Consider the following 21,766-nt stretch of genomic DNA (forward strand, 5'->3'; position numbering starts at 1 on the left):
TGCTCTACCCCCCCCCCCCCCCCCCGTTGAAGTTTTTGTTGTTAATTTGTTAAGAAATAGGGCATTTCACGTCCGCTGATTAATTACACAACTGTGAGCAAATCTCTATTCATTCCGCCCACCCCACCCCCACCTTCCTCCTCGACAACCTTACCACATTGCTGGAACGGGCGATCGTCGGCGACGCACGGCGTGCCTGGTGTACAGACACCGACGAGCTGCAGGTTGTTCCAGACGCTCGACAAGACGGGCGGTGGGTGGCGCGGCGTGTACCTGGTAACCGGGGGTTGGGGAGGGGTTTGCACTGTTTGCGACGTTTGGTTTGGGCGCTCCCCACGTCCGTCAGCCCGCGCGCTGTCGTATTGTTTAAAACGGCAAAGTTACGTTCAAAAATTAAAAACAGCGACGTTCGCCAAGGTTAGACTATTGCCAAATGTCACGATATTTTCATGTCATTTTGCAGTAATCCGCGGGATATCGATACGTGTTCTTTTGCAGTTATAGTCCGATTACGGGAAGAGTACATAAGCCAGTCTTTTTCCGCAGAATTTTTCTTTTGAAGAGGTAGGTAATGCGACGCACTGGGGATGTTGACATTTGTCATTTACGGAAACCGAATAGGTCTGTGATGAACTCATCGCCACGTCATTGGCGCAGCACAGGTTTGAATTTTAAATAAAAGTTTGCAGGTTTGCAAAAATGTATGCGGTAGGGAACGTCTAGAAATACAATTCTGCTGACATTCATTATTTGTATCCCCGTTGCAATAAGATCAGAGCAAGAGTGCTCTCTTTAAATATATGGTACAAATGCTTTAAGGAGAACTGCAAATGAACTAAGCCTAAAATTATATTGACATACATCAAGTGGCCTAAACGTGCCGCTGCCAAGCATTAATGAACACTAACAATGGGTTAGGTTTTCAGAGGAGTTCGTATTGAAGTTGCCCAAATGATGATATAAGTGGCCCAAATTGTGTCATCACAATTTTATTACAGGAAAAAAAACCGATGGTCGTACACATTGAGACAGAGACTTGTCGTGCAATTCATTATTTGTTATTATTATGCACTTAAGCAACTCTTACAAAAACGAAATTCTGACGTTTTTCTTTGATCTCCAAAGCCGGACGAGTGAGACGTAACTGTCCAACGTTACGAGGGATAATTTTGGGAATGCAGTATTCTTGTGCTTGGCCCTAAGTGGGCTCCAGGTGATGATGTATAGCGCGCGTATTTATGTCCCGGCACCCGCAGTCTTTTAAAAAAAATCTTTCACGCCGGCGCTGAGCTGTGTGGGCGGAAGCCGCAGCGGGGAGTGCGGCGGGCCTCTCTCTCCCCATGCGATTGAGGAATACGTTCTGTGCTTTTGTTTCTCGGGGCTCTCCGATGACGCGCTTATTTGTATAACATACCGCCCTTTTACAAATTGACTTATCTCTAAACATTTTACGAGCTAAAACAACAACAGCACCCATACAAGCCATAGCTTGGTGCAGTTATATGCTACTGTACCGTGAAGATAAAAAAAACCATCCAATTCAAATTTGCCGGTGTGCAGCGTGTAAAGTGAACGGACTTTATTAGCACGCCACGTGAATGTTCTTTCGTGTGAGGTTGTTGAGGGAGTGTGCCGATGTCCCCGTTACCCATAACGGTGGCGGAAAATACTTTTCAAAGGGATCTTTTCAGGAAGTAAATCTCTGCGCCGGTTGTGTTTCGTCATTCACAAATGAATGACGAAACACAAAAACAAAAAAAATGCTAAACTGGTACAATGAAACTAGACCACGCAGCTTGAAAATTCCAGAATCATTTATTCGTCGGCTTAATTTCATTTAGGCTATTAAATTACACTTTGGGTCCAAGAAGTATTGATTTTATATTCTTAAGGAGGTTTCTAACCAATTTAAATTAAATTACTTGATGTTTCTCTGTTGCCCAAAAAAAAATCATTAAAAAGTACAAGCAGTTTTAATACCTGGAATGTTCCATTTGGACATTTCTGTGGCTAATTGGTGTGTTTGTTGGGCCAGCTGTGTATTTCCCTCACACAGCCACTGTTTCTCTTTTTTTTTCTTCCCACCTTAACTTAATCCATCAGTGTCACCTGCACTTAATCCCATTACCAGGAGAGCTTTTGTACCCGATTATAAAGTGTTAATGCCTTTCCAATTGGGTACTACATGGGATTTGAGCATTAATTACGGAGTGTGTTGTATTATTTTGTTTTGTTTGTTGCTGCTGCTGCTGAGTATAACATGAAGAGGGGTGGTTGTTGTTTTCTTCTAATTTTCATTTGACATTTGTAGACTACCATGGCACAGGAAATCAGCCTTTAACATTTTACAAACATATTTTCTCGAAACCAAGGGATGAAAGCAAATAAGAGCGCAGTTAGTTGGCGTTATTAAAATTTCCAGGCACCGTCACAAAGGTTCTTAAACATTGCGTAACAAATAAAAACAAGGGACGATTGTGAAACGCCACGAATCCACGCTCCTCTGATCCACGATTCCCTCGAATTAGGCGGGGCCCTCCGTGGTTAGCGAGATCTCAATTCTGCAGTGGGCAGAATTCCTTAACAAATACATCACTAACTGTGGGAGGTTTTTTTTACCGTGGGGCATCGCAGATGCATCGCAAATGCCCCACATCGATGGGAAGAGTTTCATCGCATCACCAGAAGAAATAACTTTTTGTAAAGCACATCGACGTAGCGCACGCGGGCGCGACGTTTGCCTGTCTCTCCGTCGCGCGCTCCATTTCTGCAGCCCTCTGCGCCGCACCGCACTTTGACTGCCATCTCGGGCCCGTTGGGTGTCTGCCAGACCTCGGCGTAAATCCGCCACGAATCGGCTTAAAACAAGATTGAAACCTGGAGTGGTTAGTGCAGCTAAAAAATGAAGCGCAGTGCGGAAGGGGGCTTTTTTCGCCGATGGATTAAACGATGGGATTTGGGTGCAAAAAGAAAGTCGAGGTGGATGAGCTCATAATGAGCAAATGAGATGCGTGCTTGGGCCTCGAATATGTTAACGGCACGAGGCCCAGGCTACTGAACAATACGGCTGAGCATACGAGGAGTTCCGCATTTGGCGATGCGCAGAACAGCAAATCTGTTTGTAACCGCCACGCGAGGGTACACACGTGTGTGACATGTAAAATAGTGCGATTGAGCTAGCTGCAGAAACAGCTTGGGTGGATATTTGTAAATAAAGCACAAACAATGAAGAGAAGCATGAGAGAGACGTCACATGATAAGGGGTTGGGTAAGAGCTATTAGACATGAGGAGAGGGATTTGTGTGTTTTTCACTAGGCAGGTCGGATAATTTGCTCAGATCCACGATTACAAAGTTGTTGTGTACATGGTGTGTTGCGTGATCGACAGCGTTGTTTGCAGGTTGGCCACATACGACATATCCAATAAAGCTAATTGATGAGATAATTCGCCCGTGCGATGATATCGACAAGAATGCCCACACGTGGATTCCAAGGGAGCCACGCGGTGTCAATAACATTTGAGATTTGTCGCAGAGGATCCACAGATACCCGCACAAACCCTAATCCGGTGCTGGGGTGATGTTTTCAAGTTTCAACAGGGGTTCTGCTCATCTGTGTACTTGTCACACGCTCGTGGCAAAGCTAAGAATTTGAAATGTGCACGATTCTAAGATCGTAAACGTTGGAATAAAGCGGTCTTTGTATACAAATAACTTTTTTTTATGAACAAACCATCTCCAAAAAACGTTGCATTCCTTTTTAGGAGTCATAAAAAAAAATAGGGGCTTTATTAATAAATATGAGACCACGATGGATTGACCTATCAATGCGAAAAAAAATTGCCTTCATATCTAAAATACTCTTAATTTAAAGTACTCCATTGTTTTAGTTGCATGAGCATCAGTGTTCCATCGATTGTGCAAGGTATACTTTGTATTATTGAATGAGGTTCTGAAAACTTAAAATTAAACAATCCTTATTAAACTATTTATCTCACAACTGTGAAAATCGCAAAGCCGGAGGCGTCGTGAAAAATGTAGAGAAAAACGGGTCGGCGTGCACCGTACGCAAAAAGAAACGGGGCCCACAGCCGGTGGTGGGATTTCGTGAACAATCTGCTGCATGGTCGGTCGTGCCGCACTCGCGCTCTCTAACAAGGGGTTACCTTGCTGCCACGCAAATATACGGTCACGACCCCAGCTGTAAAACGCTATTGATCCTACAAAGCCACTTGCTGTTATTGTGCGCGGTTGATGATAGAAGACCACAATTCTTTGTAGGCGTTAAGTATTTTGCATATGCCTCGATTAACTTTTGTTTTGCGTATGGGCTGTTTGTGAAACTTTGCCATTTCGGGATAACTTGGCGTCGCGATAATTTAAATGAGTAAAAAGTAACAACTTCTGTAAGGTGCAGCGCAAGTCAACCAGCAGGAGCTGTGTCTCGCGATGCTTTTCATCGGGTCTCACTGGACGGCCACTGAAGCACTATTGTTCAGTCTGAAGGACTTCTATATAGAGGTGCTCACATCTCCAGGGATCCAGGCCCGGGAGCTCAAAATATTAATTCACATTCCTGAGCAAAGGAGGAAGACGTAGACAAAGCGCGATGGTGCTGGAGATGACTAGTTGGCGGGTTGGATGTGAACGTCTCGTTAAAATAGATTTGAAGAAATTACGCTGATGTTACGAGTGACCTTGACGTGGGGAGCCTAAGGACGAGAAGCCCAGTGAATGTTCACGAGAAATGTGTTTTTGACCTCACGTGGCCTTGGGACCATAGTGGGGCCGATGATGAGGAGTTACACCTGCATTGAAACCATTGTTGGTTGTGCATGCTGCTCCATTGTCATCATCAGTTCGATGGCCTTAAAGAATATTTTTTATTTTTGCCATGAGAGTCCACCAAGAGCATGCGTCTGCCTTTGTGATTGAGTGCACGGATACATCCAGAGGATAAATACAAAGATACAGTATGGGCAAAAAAATGCATTAGTAAAAACGGCACACCAAGGAATGATGATGATTATGGTCGAGATATTCTGCAGTCCATTTTATTCCCAAAACAAATATTTAGCTCTCTCTCGATCTGAGAAATCAGAAGCAAAAAAACGCATTTGAACATAAAAAGCAGTCGTGCAACAGAACGTGCATTGCAATCTGTGATATCTTTGGAATAATCATTCAGTGATTAAGACTGCAATATTTAGAAATGTGTGTTTCAAACGTCTTATTTTTCTTACTATTATTCTTACGTACTCCTGCCATTTTGGTTACATCCTGAAAACGATTTTACAAAGCTCATGCAATCCTACATATGTATATTGATATTCTCTGGAGCATGGATACCTTGCCAGGGAGGGAGTCGCTCTGGTAGAAAATAGCAGAAGGTTGAGTCCTCGTTGCAGTCTTTGCTTCATGGGTATGATGCCAGCAGACCCTGCCACGTACTCCTTCCTTCAGACTGTGTTGAGGGACGTGAGTCCCAGTCCAGATGGTTGAAGTCTGCGTAGCGAAGTATCAATCCCAGGTTGTTGGGTTTTGTAGCATCGTGCAATTATTACTGTATACCAAACCACTCCCTACATGCATGCATGCATAGATACAAATGCTCTGCAGACCATAAGGTTATTATCCAGTGAACCCACTGCACTCTAAGAATCAAACAGCCATTCATGCGGTCCCACACTGCGTTCCTCGCCTGTAGGTCTTTGGTGCTCGGTAGTCTCCTGGGGTGTGCAGAAGAGCCTGGGGAAATAATCCCAAAGATGAGTTGAACTAGGGCACACGCGCACACAGACGTACCATCAGCGTACACACACATGTACGCACACAGACGTACCGACAGCATACACACACGCATACAGATTTACTGACAGACAGCTTGCACACACGCCGGCACAGACGACCGTCAGACAGGTTACACACGCTCGCACACACCGGAGTTGGACCCTGGTTGGGGTGGATGAGAGCTCCAAACCGAAACACTCCCCTGCAAAACTCAAGAGCGATTCGTAGCTAATTGTCCAAACATGTGGCCTCAAAAGCACTGCTGCGAGGCATACAGGTGTAAGCGTAATTACAAAGCGCTCCAATTTATGTACGGATTGGACCCCTATCTCCGTTGGGCCCGCACACACGCACGTACACGCACGTGCACGCACGTGCACGCACGCACGCGCACGCACGCACGCACATGCTCCAACGACGCGAATCCCCCTTCACTCAGCCGTTTAGACTGCTGGTGGAACAGGTCCTTCTCAATGTACAAAGAAAAAGATCCCCCGTGTAGCCTTAACAGACCGTGAAGGCAAGTGTTGTTAGCGAGCAGCACCAATGAAGGCCGGCATAGCACACGAGGGGTGGGTGGCCAGCACGACGCCCGCCCCACCTTTGTCTCCCCATTGTCGATGTTTACACGCCGCACCAGGTACTCATTTGAGGCTGCGTCGACATAGGGGAGGCCCAGGACTGGTTGAGATAATCGCCAATGGTGTTAGCCGTGAGCGGGAATCGAACTCGGGTCGCCAGGTTTGTAGCACGGCGCGCTAACCGTTGCACTAGCGCTAAATGTACACACACACACATGCACACACACGCACATACGCGTGCCTACAGCAAAAAACAAATATCCGTGTTCCCCTCGCCAGGGGTCATCGGCCCCGGCGATGAGGTCAATTATCGTCTTGTACAACGGACGATGCTGGGCCTCGTGCATGGCCCGGCCACCTTTGTCTTTCCCTCACGCTGCTGTTCGAACAAACTCAGCGGCGTTTCATTCCATAAGCTCGTGAATGCTAGCAAGACTCACGTCACCAATATCTCGCTTTCCATTGATCAGCAAAGCAACCTATGTTAGATGTTTTTGTTAACCTTTACGAAATCCTTAATTTTTTTCTTAAAAATACCTTGTAAATATTTACGTATTGTAGTACAAACACAATAAACGACGGTAGAACTCCTATCTACGATGATTTAATGATGCTGGGCAGCTGCAATTATTAATAAGAAATGCGGAAGGTAAGAGGAGTCAAATATTATAGCTGCTTACATGCATGAACATGAAATACATTGGAAGTTTTATTGCATCTACCCTATAAAAACAAATTGTTTATCTGCCAGCTTTACCGAAACGTGTGATGGTGCGCTGTCCATGGTGGTGCGCTGTCCATGGTGGTGGGCTGTCTATGGTGGCGCGCTGTCCATGGTGGTGCGCTGTCCATGGTGGTGTGCTGTCCATGGTGGTGCGCTGTCCATGGTGGTGCGCTGTCCATGGTGGTGGGCTGTCCATGGTGGCGCGCTGTCCATGGTGGTGCGCTGTCCATGGTGGTGGGCTGTCCATGGTGGCGCGCTGTCCATGGTGGTGCGCTGTCCATGGTGGTGGGCTGTCCATGGTGGGCTGTCCATGGTGGTGCGCTGTCCATGGTGGCGCGCTGTCCATGGTGGCGCGCTGTCCATGGTGGTGGGCTGTCCATGGTGGTGCGCTGTCCATGGTGGTGCGCTGTCCATGGTGGTGGGCTGTCCATGGTGGTGCGCTGTCCATGGTGGCGCGCTGTCCATGGTGGTGGGCTGTCCATGGTGGGCTGTCCATGGTGGTGGGTTGTCCATGGTGGTGCGCTGTTCATGGTGGTGGGCTGTTGTACTATCGGGCCTTGCCACAATCCGCGCTATCACAATCCGAAGCCCATTACAGGGGCAAAACCATGTGCTTCACTACCAAAGCTTATTTGCCACAGTGTACATAGTATAATGCATTTAATGCTCGTGCATTAACCCTTTAAGTGACTCTAGCCAAATGGATTTGTGGTAAAAAGCACAGAACATGATATTTCAGGTTCAAATGCTGGAGGAGGGCACATTCAACAAGTCATCTGTTTTCTGGTTGGCAAAATTATTTCTGGCTCCTGCCATAGGCATGTGGAATTTCCACCACCTGTTGGGAGAACCATCAACAGAGGAGATCGTTCACAAAATCTCACGCAACATTTTATTTTAGATTTTCAACACTATTCATTCGTTTAAACCATTTTTTTTTCATTGGCTAGGTTATGCTTCTCTCATCGCGGCCATATGTATCTTGAAAATCCGCTCTTATGTTTTGGAGTTAAGCTTAGGGCAGTGTGAAGATTTCCACCAATACAAGGCGGCCCGATTTTTTTACTAATGCCGTGGTATTTAAGATCCATAAGTTATGCAGTGAGCATAATGGAGGCCTCTCGTGCTTCCGCTTTCACTTCAGATTCGCGTACCGTGAATCTCGATTTCATGAAGTTGTAGCGTTTGGTCAGATTTTAGTTTGAAACCTTGCGTGGAAAGTTTTACTCAAGGCGCGTTCACACGCCACGGGCCCGAGCGGCAATGCGCTCGCCGCTCAGTTCATATGGTGCCCGTGGTTCAAAACCAGGAGCCGCTCTGGTTAATACTACGGGTGTATAAACAAACAAAAAACATACCTAGCGCTGTCTACTTAACAGTGGACATTAAAGGTCCTGTGATGTTAATTAAAAAAATAAAATAGTAGGCCTCATGTGCCGATGTAAAGGCAAAATATCGCCCCCTTCCTGTGGAACTCCCACAGTCGATGCTGGCCTGGGAAACAGAGTCTTCATGATCGGCGCGAACAGCAAACAACGTATGTACGTTGAACTTCTTTCGCATTGTACGTAGCCAACCATGCTAATCAGAGCTTGAGGGAGGGGTGGGGGGAGTGGCGAATACCCCAGTGCAGGTTGGGGGGGGGGGGGGGTGCGTTCTGTGAGCGTTGCTTTCTCCATCGCGACAGCCCCCCTCTTTGCACGAGGTAAATGCGTCCGCCCCGCAGCGCAACGTCCCAGGTGTGCCAATAAAAAAACGCTGCCACCACGCGATGGGGTCAGCTTTCAATTGCCCTCCGATGCACAACTGCCACCCCCCCCCCCCGACTGAGCACTACGCTTCTAATACGGGCTGCGCACACCGGCGGGGGCTGCCACATCATCCAGATCTGTTCTGCGACGCAGGCTTTTCGCGACCGATGTTATCCATAAAAGATGGGCTTTGTTTTGGGGTTCGATCGCGTGAATAATAACGTGTCGTTAAAACCGCCACCACCCGACGCAGCCAATAAGTAAGAGGTTTGTCACGTAAACAAAACGTGAGGCTGGTTGTGATGACTGGCGAAACGTCCTACTGCAATTGCAAATGTTGGGGTTTACTCTGCAACAGTAACAAATTGGCACGTTTTGTTTACGTAACAAACCTTACTAATTGGCTGTCTGGTGGTGGCGGGATTAACGACACGTTTATATTTACGCGATCTAACCCACAAAAAAACGTTTTTTATGGATCATCCAGATATTTCATGGCAGGTTTGTGAAATTAGCTACTTGACTTACAGCCGCACTAAGTACCTTATCCTTTTTTTCTCTTTAATTGCAAACATTTTAGCACGGCCCTTATTAACAAAAAGAAAAGAGAAATCTTTACGAAATTATGTCTTGTGATTACTTTTTACATTCACGAATTGTCAGACAGAATGTAGCTGTAGAGTAGTTGGGCTTCCTACATTAATATTGTTGGTCTTGGAGTGGCAATAAGAGGGATGCTGGAAGGCAGGGATTAGCTTTGGAAACTTTGGAGCCTAGAAATAACTTTCACTTTGATATCTCTGTCATTTATAATCGATGGGATGAAGCATATGCCGTATTAGGAGGGGAAAAAGGGGTTTGTAATTGCTAAAAAAAAAAGAAACCGATAATATGGCATAACTTTCAAAGGCTTACCCGAACGTTTTAATTATCGGAACTCGGAATTCTGAACGTACATGAAAGTATCTTACGTTTTACATATTGAGGTGATTTAGTCTGCTGCAACAGTGATTTTGGTCTTGGTTATTTGGGACTGTTCTTCTGTTGTTTTGCTGCCTTGCCCAAGCTTTGGGATTTAGTGAACTTATTCAAATCGAACTTATATACTTGATCTATGTTACATATTTATTTTTACCGATTTGCTTTTCTTTCCCATACTTTGCACTCCAATATTTTTTGTCATTGTTTGTTCTAACTTTCTGACCCCTTGCTCCTACTGGACATCTGTGAAAAAAAGAGCTTAATAGCTCATCGCATTCCTCCAGGATAAATAAAGATACCGATTATTCAAAACCACAAATGTGGGTTCCTCGGCTCCACTTACAGGCGTCATCCTCCCTTCAATTGAGCTTCGCGGATACGCTCTGTACGCACCCGTGAAGCATGCAAGCACATGTTAGACCGCCCACGAGGTGCAACAACGTTAAAGACTCGCACGCGCGGCTCTCATAGCAACATCGATCATAACGACGAGTCAGGGGGGGCGATCTCGTTCAAGGGATTTGCATCGCACTTTCTGCCAATTTTCATCGGGCACAATTTCGTGCGTTTTTTTTATGCAAGAAGGAAAATATTTGTGTTCGTCTTAAACGACGCATTGCGTAAGCGCAGGTAAAATATAATTGGGTTGCATTTAGGTCAGGATGGTCATGTCACGTCGGTGCTTTGAGAATAATGCAATGAAATCTATTTGTGTTCTATAAATATTTATTGGCAAATGTCTACGAGAGAGAGAGGGTCCTCTGCTTTGTTGCTGCAGAAGCAGTCATTCATTAGTAGAATTATTTCCTCTCCCTAGAAAATGTCTCACCCAATTATGGAGCATTTGCGCAAAGAATAGATTGCCGCTCAAGATTATGTCGTCAACCAATTGCACTTTATTGTGGAGAGGCGAGGGAGGGGATGGGGGAAGGAAATATATTAATCAGCTTTTTTGCCCAAATGCTTTCTGCTGCCGCGCAGAACAGATTAGAAAATTAAGACCACCCCTGCGAGTGCGCGTTTGTGTGTGTTGGTGTAGAGGTGTTTGTGTAATGCACAATGTGTATATTTACATATGTAATCCCCACGCTTAATCCCCCCAGGGGGATGGGCGGGCGTCAGACCCTGTTGCATGGGGAGGCGTGATGTGATTGTGGTCGCTGGTGGACCTGGGCAGACAGCCCGAGCCAAAGTTGCTTTTGTTTGAACCGCTGTCATTAGGCATCCACGCGCGCCGACTAAATTACAAACACTTCATGCCACGCACAAAGGCGCCGCTTTTCACTGGCTTTATTTCCACTGGGCGGCGTGAAAAGCGGGACAGTATTTAACGCGGGGCATTTTTTTGTGTGTGTCGGCGGCGCGGTCCTTCTTTTGTGTCGCTTCCGAGCAAAGTGCCGTCATAGTGCCCCCTGTAGGCGAGCGGGCGTGCCCCGTGACGGGCTTGCGCCAGCAATGGGCAGCAGCAACATCTCTCCCACTCGTGCGGACTGCCTACCAGTGTCGTTGTTGTTGTTGTTTTTACAGCTCCGTATGAATGTTGTGTTCAAGGTTGTTTTTTTTGTCGTATTTTTTACACGATGGGCAATTTTACTCTTCGTCATCAGCTACATTTAACGTCTTTTTTTTCAGACGTAATTTTCCAAATATTGTTAGCATATTCTTTTTTTCTGAATTCTTAAGCGCGTACAATATCTTATCTTTTTATGAAACTGAGTTTTACCGAATCTGCAGTTGACAGTACGTTTAGATTTGTCCGCAAAGTTGGTTGTACCAAAATAAATGCTAAAATTGATATTTTCGTTTGACGGCTTCTCCCATATTTGTCAACGTTTAGTTACCGGGGTTGTGCGCATTTGTATCCCACAGATAACCAAACAGAAGATGCCAAAGGTAGTGCAGACCCTGCCGCACTGGACAAGGAGGTGGCCAAGGAGCCGTGGGGAGAGGAGGAGAAAGCGTCTGAGAAAGAGACAGGTACAGAGTTGGGTCGCAACACCACGCAGAGCTGCCACCAGTTCAGTCTCCCAGTCACACAAAGACGCAGCCAGCGGCTGCTGGAGTGAGAGCTCGGAAGTGGACTCTGCCTAGGTTTGCTGAACTTCATGGCTTTGATGACGAAGCGCCTCCGGTTAGCACGGTTAACTGCGTACGTTGCGAAAGAAGTTCGATGTACATATGAAGTGCACCGGCCAGTGAGCGTCTTTGCATGGAGAGCTCCCGAGTGAGTGCAGTGCTAGGTGCATATGTTGCCACGGTGTAAGGTGAGTGCACGACGTTTCATTGTGCGGGCAGCATTGCACAAAGCTGTCCTCTGGCTCTGTCCACTTTGACTTTTGTTAGTCTCTTCGTGACGAAAACTATGTGAGGAACGCCCACAGCATGGGAAGCTTTCATTTTAAATGACTTCCAAGTTACTACGTGGATCATTGTATGTGTCTTCTATTGGCACGGTTTGTACACAACCGTGTACACACGGTTGTACACAGGCTGCCGTCCAATACAAACCCGATATGTTTTGGTTATTTATCAGGAAAACATGAATGCATTATTTCCCTACATTAAACAACTTACATTAGTAACACCGTAGCATTAGATTGTATGTCATTGATTATTTTATTAATTTTTTTTAAAATCACTCATTCAATACTGTACCATTTAGGCCTATTTGAGCACTGTAATTATTAAAAAAATTCAAATGTATTTTATAATACACTTTAATTAAGCAAGTGACGTTAATATCCCTTGGAGATGGCTCCAATGGCTTCATAGATCTCGTAAAAACGTATCAGAACTCCTTCGCTGTGCAATAGATGATTCTCTATGTTCTCTCTCTCTCTCGGGCACAAAGCACATGGCTTATTGCATCGCGCGTAATGGCAGAGCACCGGCCTCGTTCATGCAAAATGGGAGAATTGAGACAAAATGGCTTTCGCCTGCGTCACGCAGAGAATCTCATTTTCTGCCGCGGGAGTGTATCCCTGATTTAATGGCCGCTCGGCTGGCTTTCATATTTCGCCCGCGAGATAAGCAGCCGTTTGCACTGGGAGCGGGCGGCGGGGCGGGCGTGGCTCTAGCACTAGCAATGACGTTTCCCCTTCCCCTCGATTTATTTTCACGTTTGCTTACCTCCAAACGTATTAGGCGATTGGCTGTTGGAGCACTACATCTGAAGTTAGTTAGCCGTAATGAGTCAGGGGAATTTACAAAAATTACCTTTTTTTTTTCCAAGGGATGTCTGAAATGGGCTCTTTGCCACAGCTGAAGGATATATCGGCCAGAATGTAATGGGATTCTTTTTTGAGGGGGGACAGGAAACTAAAAAAAAATCTATTTTGATTTACATATTCATAGAAAAACGTTAACATTTTTTAGCGCGATATTGAATTTGAACGTAACCCCCCACCCCATCACTCTTACAGAGCAGCGGTTTTGCAGCTAAATGTACACCTCGGTGATTGTGACGGGTCGTAGCTGTGCATGCTGTCGCTGCCGTAGGTGGAACCCCTGAGTGTCATCATATTGAGCAGCGTCAAAATAAGGAACGCAGCTTCCGTGCACCGCAGGGTTTTTTTTTCGTCAATCACTCGTTCCACTGTTGCACGACTCTGCCCATCCGACCGGAGTGCAGCTGCAATCGTAGTAAGTGTGAGTCGACAGCCTGGGATCTTGTAGTAGTAAAAAAATAATAATCGCATTTACATTTCACTCCACAACAGATATCCCCACGCCTGTTTAGAGCTTTTGATCAAAGGCTGCAGTGGGTATCACAGGACGCTTTAAAATGCATTTTGCCTCCAAAAAAAGGTTTCTTGGATTATGCAGCGAAGCTATGATAAGATGCAAATACATGTAGAGTTAATGACTGTATTAACAAAATGCATCAAGCCCTGCTCCTGTACTTTAAAGCTTCAAAAGATGAAAAAGGGAAATGGATGCGGGTGGAGCGGGAGCTTCTTTGATGGGTACACGGCAGCATAATAGATTTGAAATCTCAAATATAATGATTTGACATAACATCGGTTGCTCTAACCTCTGTAGGAGGCTTACAGAGTAAATCCCGCTGATGTATTTTTAAACATTGGTGCTTATCGCACTGTTGTGTCCCCTGATACACACACTTACCCATTTTAATTTAAGTGCAAAAAAAAATGCACATCATTGTGCAAAGAAACCCTTATCCAGATGACAGGGGCATACTGGATTTTTTTAATCTTCCCATCATGTCATTTTCTGCAAACCCCTGGCATCCCCCTCCCCTCTCCTCTGCTTACATAGCACTCCCTCCCCTCCGCCGTCTGCCCCTGCTGCCCAAATGCATCTCCCGAGACGTGTCTGTCTTTCTAGTGTTTCCTATAAATTACCATAATTTAAGAACGTTGTCAGGACAAAAGGCTCACGAGTAACGTGGCATCGGAGCATTTGCCAACCGGCCACGCTCGTGGCCTCCCCTCCGTCACCCGCTAACGAAGCGCCCCGGGTTCGGTGTGCCTCGACGTTGTGCCGTGATTATTGAGCGAGAATAAAAAAAAAAACCTTTTTGGATGTTTAAATTCGGCTGCGTATCGCCACTGTGGAAATGCTGTAATGCACGTATACCCACGTCTATTTTATTTTCTCCGAGAACATTTTCAATTTATATCTGAACAATCATACAGAAGGCCCTTTTTAAATTGTTCTTTAATGAAGTCATAATTGAATTGCAAGGCCCGAATGAAATATTGTCAATTCTTCGCTCGCAACAACAAGCCGCGACATTTTATTTATACCGACGCACAACATAAAGCTGCATTGTTCTCCTCTCCGCAGCCTGCCCTATTATCGTATATTAGTTTTTATGTTTTATATATATACAGAATGCGTCTCGTGTTTCCAATGGAAAGAAAACATATGCGTGCAATTGAATATCTAAAAAAACAACTACTTAAAATCTAGATCGCACAACAAAGAACAAAAGGTAACCACGAAGAGGGTGTTTGATTATTTTGCGTAACATGGCGATCCTTCTCGGGGGGTGGGGGGGTGGTGGCGGAGGCAAGCCGCGCGTCAGTTCCTCAGTGCAGGTTCAAATCAGCGCCGTGCTCGCGTTGCCGTTCTTTGCGTGCGTAATGCAACAAGGTGGGGGGCTCCCCATTACACGCTTGGCTTGTGGTGGGGGCGGGTGAGAGGGTACGGAGGCACCGAGCACAAACTGCGGGGCTGCACTTCTCTCTCGTGCACCTGATGATCGTGCGCAGACGCTGCTTCCCGCTAGCGTAGCCAGGCACTGTGCGGAGGCGGGCGGGGGCCTTTTGGTAAAGTCACCGGGTGGTGGGGCGCGGTCGAATCTCGCTGCGTTTGCACCTCGTGCCGCGTGAAGGCGATCTGCGGTTGTTGCGACTATGAGGAATTTGAGAGAGAGAGAGAGAGACCGAGTCGTGCCCAGCATCACACGCCGGTGGGCAGCAGCTTGTACCCGCGTGGCCGTTTAGCGTTGAATACGTGCGGTGCGAAGGGAGGTGTACATAATACATAGCTACCGAACATTTTTGGACAGTGCCCCCTTTGGCCTTTGCTTGTACGCCGCTGCCAAAAGAGTCCCTCATTTTTTTTGTTTTGCGCGCGAAGCGAAATTGCGCGCACACGCTTATTTTTGTTATTGCTTTGGAAATGTTCACGCATTTTGGCCCTACTCAGTTTGATGATGTTAAAAGCTGAGGAATCTCACTTTATGAAGACCAGAACAAGTCCAGGCTAAGCCCAATCGACTTAAAAATCCCATATGAACCGCGCTACTGTTCTCTCTTTTTTTATGGTGGACATTCATTCTACGCAAGTGAGAGCGCAAGTATCTTCCCACCAGCGTGCACACACGGAAGTTGACACACAGAGGCTGAGACTCGAGAGCCAACGGTTCCACCTGTAGACCTCACATAGTGCCGGGAGGAATGAGTAAAATGTTTTCAGAGTGCATTTGCACGTCTCTCCTTCATGTGTAAAATATGGCGAATGCTCCACTAAGTGTGCCCAAAGAAAATCAACAAACTTTACTCCACAGAGAGCGATGGACAATGTAAGACCCGGAGCCATTTGTAAACGTGAAGCGTCTTGCACGTTTAGCGGGGCACGGCACTCGCAATAATAAAGGTTATTGTTATTTTAAATCCGCAAATGGCCCATGAAGGCACGTTTGCAGCTCGTTGGCGTAGACGAGAAGTAATCTACACGGGCGCCACCGGTGACACTGGAACGCTTCCAAAGATATCGGCCAAAAGCTGTTCACGTTTGGAGAGACTTCTAAGCTTTTGGGAAAGTAAAACAGGTTTTTGGTGTCTAACGGGGGGAATAGGCCATAACCAAACAACCCCACTCTCATAGACGTTACACCACATGCTGTGGCAATCGCTGATGTGTATATATATACGGCTCATTACCGGTATTTTGGAATTATTAGTCATAGAAAACTTCAACCGGTATCCAGGCTGCGAATACCGTTCACAAATTGAATTTCGTTTGGATCAGAGTGTTGATTCATTCTTCCACTGGAAGGAATATGCCCGTAAGTGCGGTATGCTGGTTTTTGTGGCAATTATGGCACAACCCCAGTTGTGTTTGGAAATGTGGTCGTGATTAGGGCATTGGTAAATGTTGATTTTGTGGAAGTTGTGATTGCATGAAATCTGATGTTATTTACATTTTTTTCCGAGCACTTAACAACAAATGTTTACCAAAAAATATTTTATCCTCCCCCACCCCCCCAAAAAATCTAGAATTATACGAGCGCTTCTATGATATAAACGGCACTGATTTTAAGCAACACCTAATTTAGAAGGCTCTCACAGTAAATAAATAATACGCTAGTTCTTAAAACTATAATTTTATTATTATTATTTTACTCAGGAAGCATCAATGGGGCTTAAAACTCCTTTAATGAAGGTCCGACTTGGTCATGTTTAGAAAATTCTCTTTCTGAGTGTTTCCATGCCTCGAGATATGTCGGGAATATGAGCCCTGTTCCTTATTTCCCCCCCTGCCCCCCGCGTGCATTTGTCGAGATTAAACTACGCACAGATGCTTCTCAAACCCACTTGCTAGAGGTTGTCTCCAGGAAGACACCGCACACTGCTTGCCACAGGAGGAAGGTACCACTGCGCATCACGCTCCCATTTCTGGCGTGATCCACCAACCCTTACCTGCAGCATGTTGCGCGCACAACGCGTGCCGTCAAAAAAACAAAGTCATCATTTAGGGTTCCAAATTGTTTTCAGACTTCCGCACTGCCGGAAAAGAAACTTCTGCCGGTTATAGACGCATTGTTCTTTACCTCCTGAGCCGAGAATCAACAGGGCCTGCCACGGCGGTGTAGCAACGGTGAGCGCACCGGACGCGCTATCCCGGGATTCGTGGTTCGATTCCTTTTGCTGGCACCGCGGTTGCTACAGTGGGGCAGCTTTCTTAAATTCCCGCCACCTCTGTCCACCAAGCAGCATCACGGGTACTCCACTGTCAGTTGACAGGTTGCCCGGTGGGGTAAAGTGCAGGTATGGCCCACCTCTTTCCATACGACTCGGTCGGTGTGGAAGAGTAGAACAGATGCCCTTAGCTCCGTCTGGCGGAGGTCCTCCATTGTCACCAGTGATGTGAGCAATTGCAGCGCTGCACCTTTGCCTGTTACCTTAACTAAGAAACGATGGGGGGTAGAAAACCCAGTTTTGACTGGAGCTAAAAACGACATGAATATATAAATATATTTACATTTCACTGGGTAGGCCCACTGAGCTATATCGCCATTTTTCAGAAGTCACCTGGCCACAAATGATAGCTGAATGGAGTGACATATCATATGGACATGTATAGCAGCCAAATACTATAAACGCCTATTGATTCTAAATGTGGAAGGAAAAACCCAAGGACCCAGAGAAAAATCCACGCGGCCCCGTGCGAACTCCAAGTATACAGCAGGCGTCAGGGTCGGAATTTATCCCATGGCCTGCTACATACCAGGCGAGGGAGTTAACATCTCCTAGCCATCGTGATGATGATGATGAGCGAGAGAGAGAGACGCAGACTCCAAATATACATCAGCAGGCAACATCAGGGTCGGGATCGAACCCACGACCTCCTGCCTATCAGACGAGGTAGTTAACATCTCCTAGCCACCACGGAAGCCCTCGCCGTCGCGCCGCTCGCTCCGTTCGGAACGCCGCATTCGCCGGTGCGCGTCCCTAAGTCTGCGCACTGCTTCGCGTTCGCCTTCGGACGGAGACGCTGGGTCAGGTGCTCCGTTGTTAATGCGGATCGTGAGTGCAGCCCTGTCTCTTGTCCCTAGGTGGGTTTGAGCAATTTCAGTAATGGGCCATTAGCGTGTTGACCGCCAGGCGTCCGTATGATAGGGCTAACCCATTGGAATCAGCCTCGGCGGGTAAAAATAATGTTGGCAGAATGCAAAAAAATAAGTAGTTTTGCTCATTTTACACGAATAACTTTTTTTTTGCATCCAGGGAAATAGCAAAGGATGTAGGTTTATGTTCACCAGATGGCTTTAATGTTTAACAATGTGGTGCAAAAGCTTGAAGTAGATGCCAGTGCTTTGTGAATGCTGTCTGATTCCGTGATTGTGCTTACACTGTCTGGGTCCCGCTGTTTAAATATCTGTGGCTTCAGAGAGTATCGTGGGGATGTATGATATGGGTAAAATATATTTAAGGTTTCCCCCTCCCATCAATTGAATTTGGGAGTTTTCAGATGAAAGTGGGTTTCAAATGTATTTAAACTCGTTTTACTTTGCTGCAACGATACTGGTTGTTTTCTGTTTTGTTTGCACAGCGACGGTTTTACTGTTATCCATTTTACATTTTAGTAAAAACATTTTCCTAAATATTAATTCCTGCAAAATTAAAACACTCGCATCAGTCTTTTGTGATTCGTTCTAATAATTTTACATAAAGTAGCCTTCAAATATCCGTGCTCTTTTAGAATTGCTCACAAAGCTTGTGCATTTTTATATCTTCACGTGTACATTGAACAACACCTTCAACACGCAATATTATATACAGCTATACATCACGTGCAGGTTAAAATCACTGATAAAGTGGACCCAAAATAGTTGCACAATAAATATTGGCAATGTACAACTTGCTAAGTATTTCTTTTTAAAAATAATTACAAAAGTATATTTGGCTTAATTGTTATATCATCAGGATATAATGATTTACACCGTAAACAAGTCAGAGACTTGTCATGGCTGTTGGTCACAGTAGGGTTCATGAATTATGTTTGTCATTGCACTACATGCAGAAAATATCTTGCTATGAATCTGTGGAACCCATAATGGTATAAACGTACATGAATCAAAATATAATTTCTTACACGCATGATGCAATGCATTGCATTATGCGCATAGGACCCAATTTTAATCAATCAATTGTTACATCCATATCATTCAAGGTCAACATTTTCCATTGGTTACTGTGAAATGTGACCAGTGTGGAGGAAGACAGAGTGAACTACGAACATGTGCTTGCAGAGGGAGTCGTACCGCTCTTACTGTAGTGAGTAGCAGCTTCTAAACATTGCGTATGATTGTATATATGTTGAACTTATTCCACACGTTACATAAACAACCATGATAATCACAGGTGTGGCGGAAGGACAACAAATGAGTTTTAAATCTGGATATAAAAGTGCATAGCTCCAGTGGTTTCCTAATATCGGAAGGAAGGGCATTCCAGACGGCCACAGAAGCGCATCTGAAAGCAGCGTTACAGTCACCGTCTTTGTTCGATGGCCAACCAAAAGCCGCTGCGAGGATGACGAGAGTTGGGTACAGATACATACAGACAATGCTGGCAATGTTATGGTAGAAGACTGTAAACAACTTGGCAGGTTCGGAAAGGATGTGGCAAGAGAGCATTATACAGTGAGGGAAAAAAAGTATTTGATCCCCTGCTGATTTTGTACGTTTGCCCACTGACAAAGAAATTATCAGTCTATAATTTTAATGGTAGGTTTATTTTAACAGTGAGAGACAGAATAACAACATAAAAATCCAAAGAAACGCATGTCAAAAATGTTATAAATTGATTTGCATTTTAATAAGGGAAATAAGTATTTGACCCCTCTGCAAAACATGACTTAGTACTTGGTGGCAAAACCCTTGTTGGCAATCACAGAGGTCAGACGTTTCTTGTAGTTGGCCACCAGGTTTGCACACATCTCAGGAGGGATTTTGTCCCACTCCTCTTTGCAGATCTTCTCCAAGTCATTAAGGTTTCGAGGCTGACGTTTGGCAACTCGAACCTTAAGCTCCCTCCACAGATTTTTTTTATGAGATTAAAGTCTGGGGACTGGCTAGGCCACTCCAGGACCTTAATGTGCTTCTTCTTGAGCCACTCCTTTGTTGCCTTGGCCGTGTGTTTTGAGTCATTGTCATGCTGGAATACCCATCCACGACCCATTTTCATTGCCCTGGCTGAGGGAAGGAGGTTCTCACCCAAGATTTGACGGTACATGGCCCCGTCCATCGTCCCTTTGATGCGGTGAAGTTGTCCTGTCCCCTTAGCAGAAAAACACCCCCAAAGCATAATGTTTCCACCTCCATGTTTGACGGTGGGGATGGTGTTCTTCGGGTCATAGGCAGCATTCCTCCTCCTCCAAACACGGCGAGTTGAGTTGATGCCAAAGAGCTCCATTTTGGTCTCATCTGACCACAACACTTTCACCCAGTTGTCCTCTGAATCATTCAGATGTTCATTGGCAAACTTCAGACGGGCATGTATATGTGCTTTCTTGAGCAGAGGGACCTTGCGGGCGCTGCAAGATTTCAGTCCTTCACGGCGTAGTGTGTTACCAATTGTTTTCTTGGTGACTATGGTCCCAGCTGCCTTGAGATCATTCACAAGATCCTCCCGTGTAGTTCTGGGCTGATCCCTCACCGTTCTCATGATCATTGCAACTCCACAAGGTGAGATCTTGCATGGAGCCCCAGGCCGAGGGAGATTGACAGTTCTTTTGTGTTTCTTCCATTTGCGAATAATCGCACCAACTGTTGTCACCTTCTCACCAAGCTGCTTGGTAATGGTCTTGTCGCCCATTCCAGCCTTGTGTAGGTCTACAATCTTGTCCCTGACATCCTTGGAGAGCTTTTTGGTCTTGGCCATGGTGGAGAGTTTGGAATCTGATTGATTGATTGCTTTTGTGGACAGGTGTCTTTTATACAGGTAACAAGCTGAGATTAGGAGCACTCCCTTTAAGAGTGTGCTCCTAATCTCAACTCATTACCTGTATAAAAGACACCTGGGAGCCAGAAATCTTTCTGATTGAGAGGGGGTCAAATACTTATTTCCCTCATTAAAATGCAAATCAATTTATAACATTTTTGACATGCGTTTTTCTGGATTTTGTTGTTGTTATTCTGTCTCTCACTGTTCAAATAAACCTACCATTAAAATTATAGACTGATCATCTCTTTGTCAGTGGGCAAACGTACAAAATCAGCAGGGGATCAAATACTTTTTTCCCTCACTGTAGATCTCATGAAGGAGATGAGGTTTCAATAGGATGGGTCCGTGTACGGCATGGAGGAGGGCAGGTTACGGAGAATGGCATTGGGGGGTAGCTCCCAGAGCTCGGAGACGAATGGGAATCCCACAGCCACAAGAGGGGTGATAGTGCAAGAGCAGACCTCGGAGGTCAGATGCTAACGACTGTGCAGCTGCTAAGGAGTCTAGCAGAATGAACAAAGTGATAGCAACGTGCGGTGGCATCAACGACGTTGGCCGGGTTGACCTCTTGACCTCTTGACCTCTTGTTAGGTCTGCCTTTGTTGATGTGGCATTTGAAGATTCCTGCAGAGATAAAGTACGTACCATTCACAATTTCATTAAATGACGTCTCAAGTTATTGTTGGGCAAATAAGGAGTAGGCTAGACTTAGTATGCAAGTTAAGCGATCCAACTTTAG

General features: G+C 45.7%; 1 protein-coding gene across 7 annotated transcripts in view; it reads left to right on the top strand.

Annotated features, from left to right (window-relative positions):
- LOC116944082 (zinc finger homeobox protein 3-like) overlaps positions 1–21,766 on the top strand; it is a 462,441-nt gene that overhangs the window by 403,994 nt on the left and 36,681 nt on the right. For all 7 annotated transcript variants that reach the window (XM_076068327.1, XM_032957495.2, XM_032957494.2 and 4 more), the window contains one exon: positions 11,696–11,803. In XM_076068327.1, the coding sequence (XP_075924442.1) occupies positions 11,696–11,803 (108 nt within the window). The remainder of the gene's footprint in view (positions 1–11,695; positions 11,804–21,766) is intronic.

The sequence above is a fragment of the Petromyzon marinus genome, chromosome 20 (assembly GCF_048934315.1).
Source record: "Petromyzon marinus isolate PM22_M1 ecotype Great Lakes invasive population chromosome 20, UKy_Petmar_22M1.pri1.0, whole genome shotgun sequence".
Classification (NCBI taxonomy): domain Eukaryota; kingdom Metazoa; phylum Chordata; class Hyperoartia; order Petromyzontiformes; family Petromyzontidae; genus Petromyzon; species Petromyzon marinus.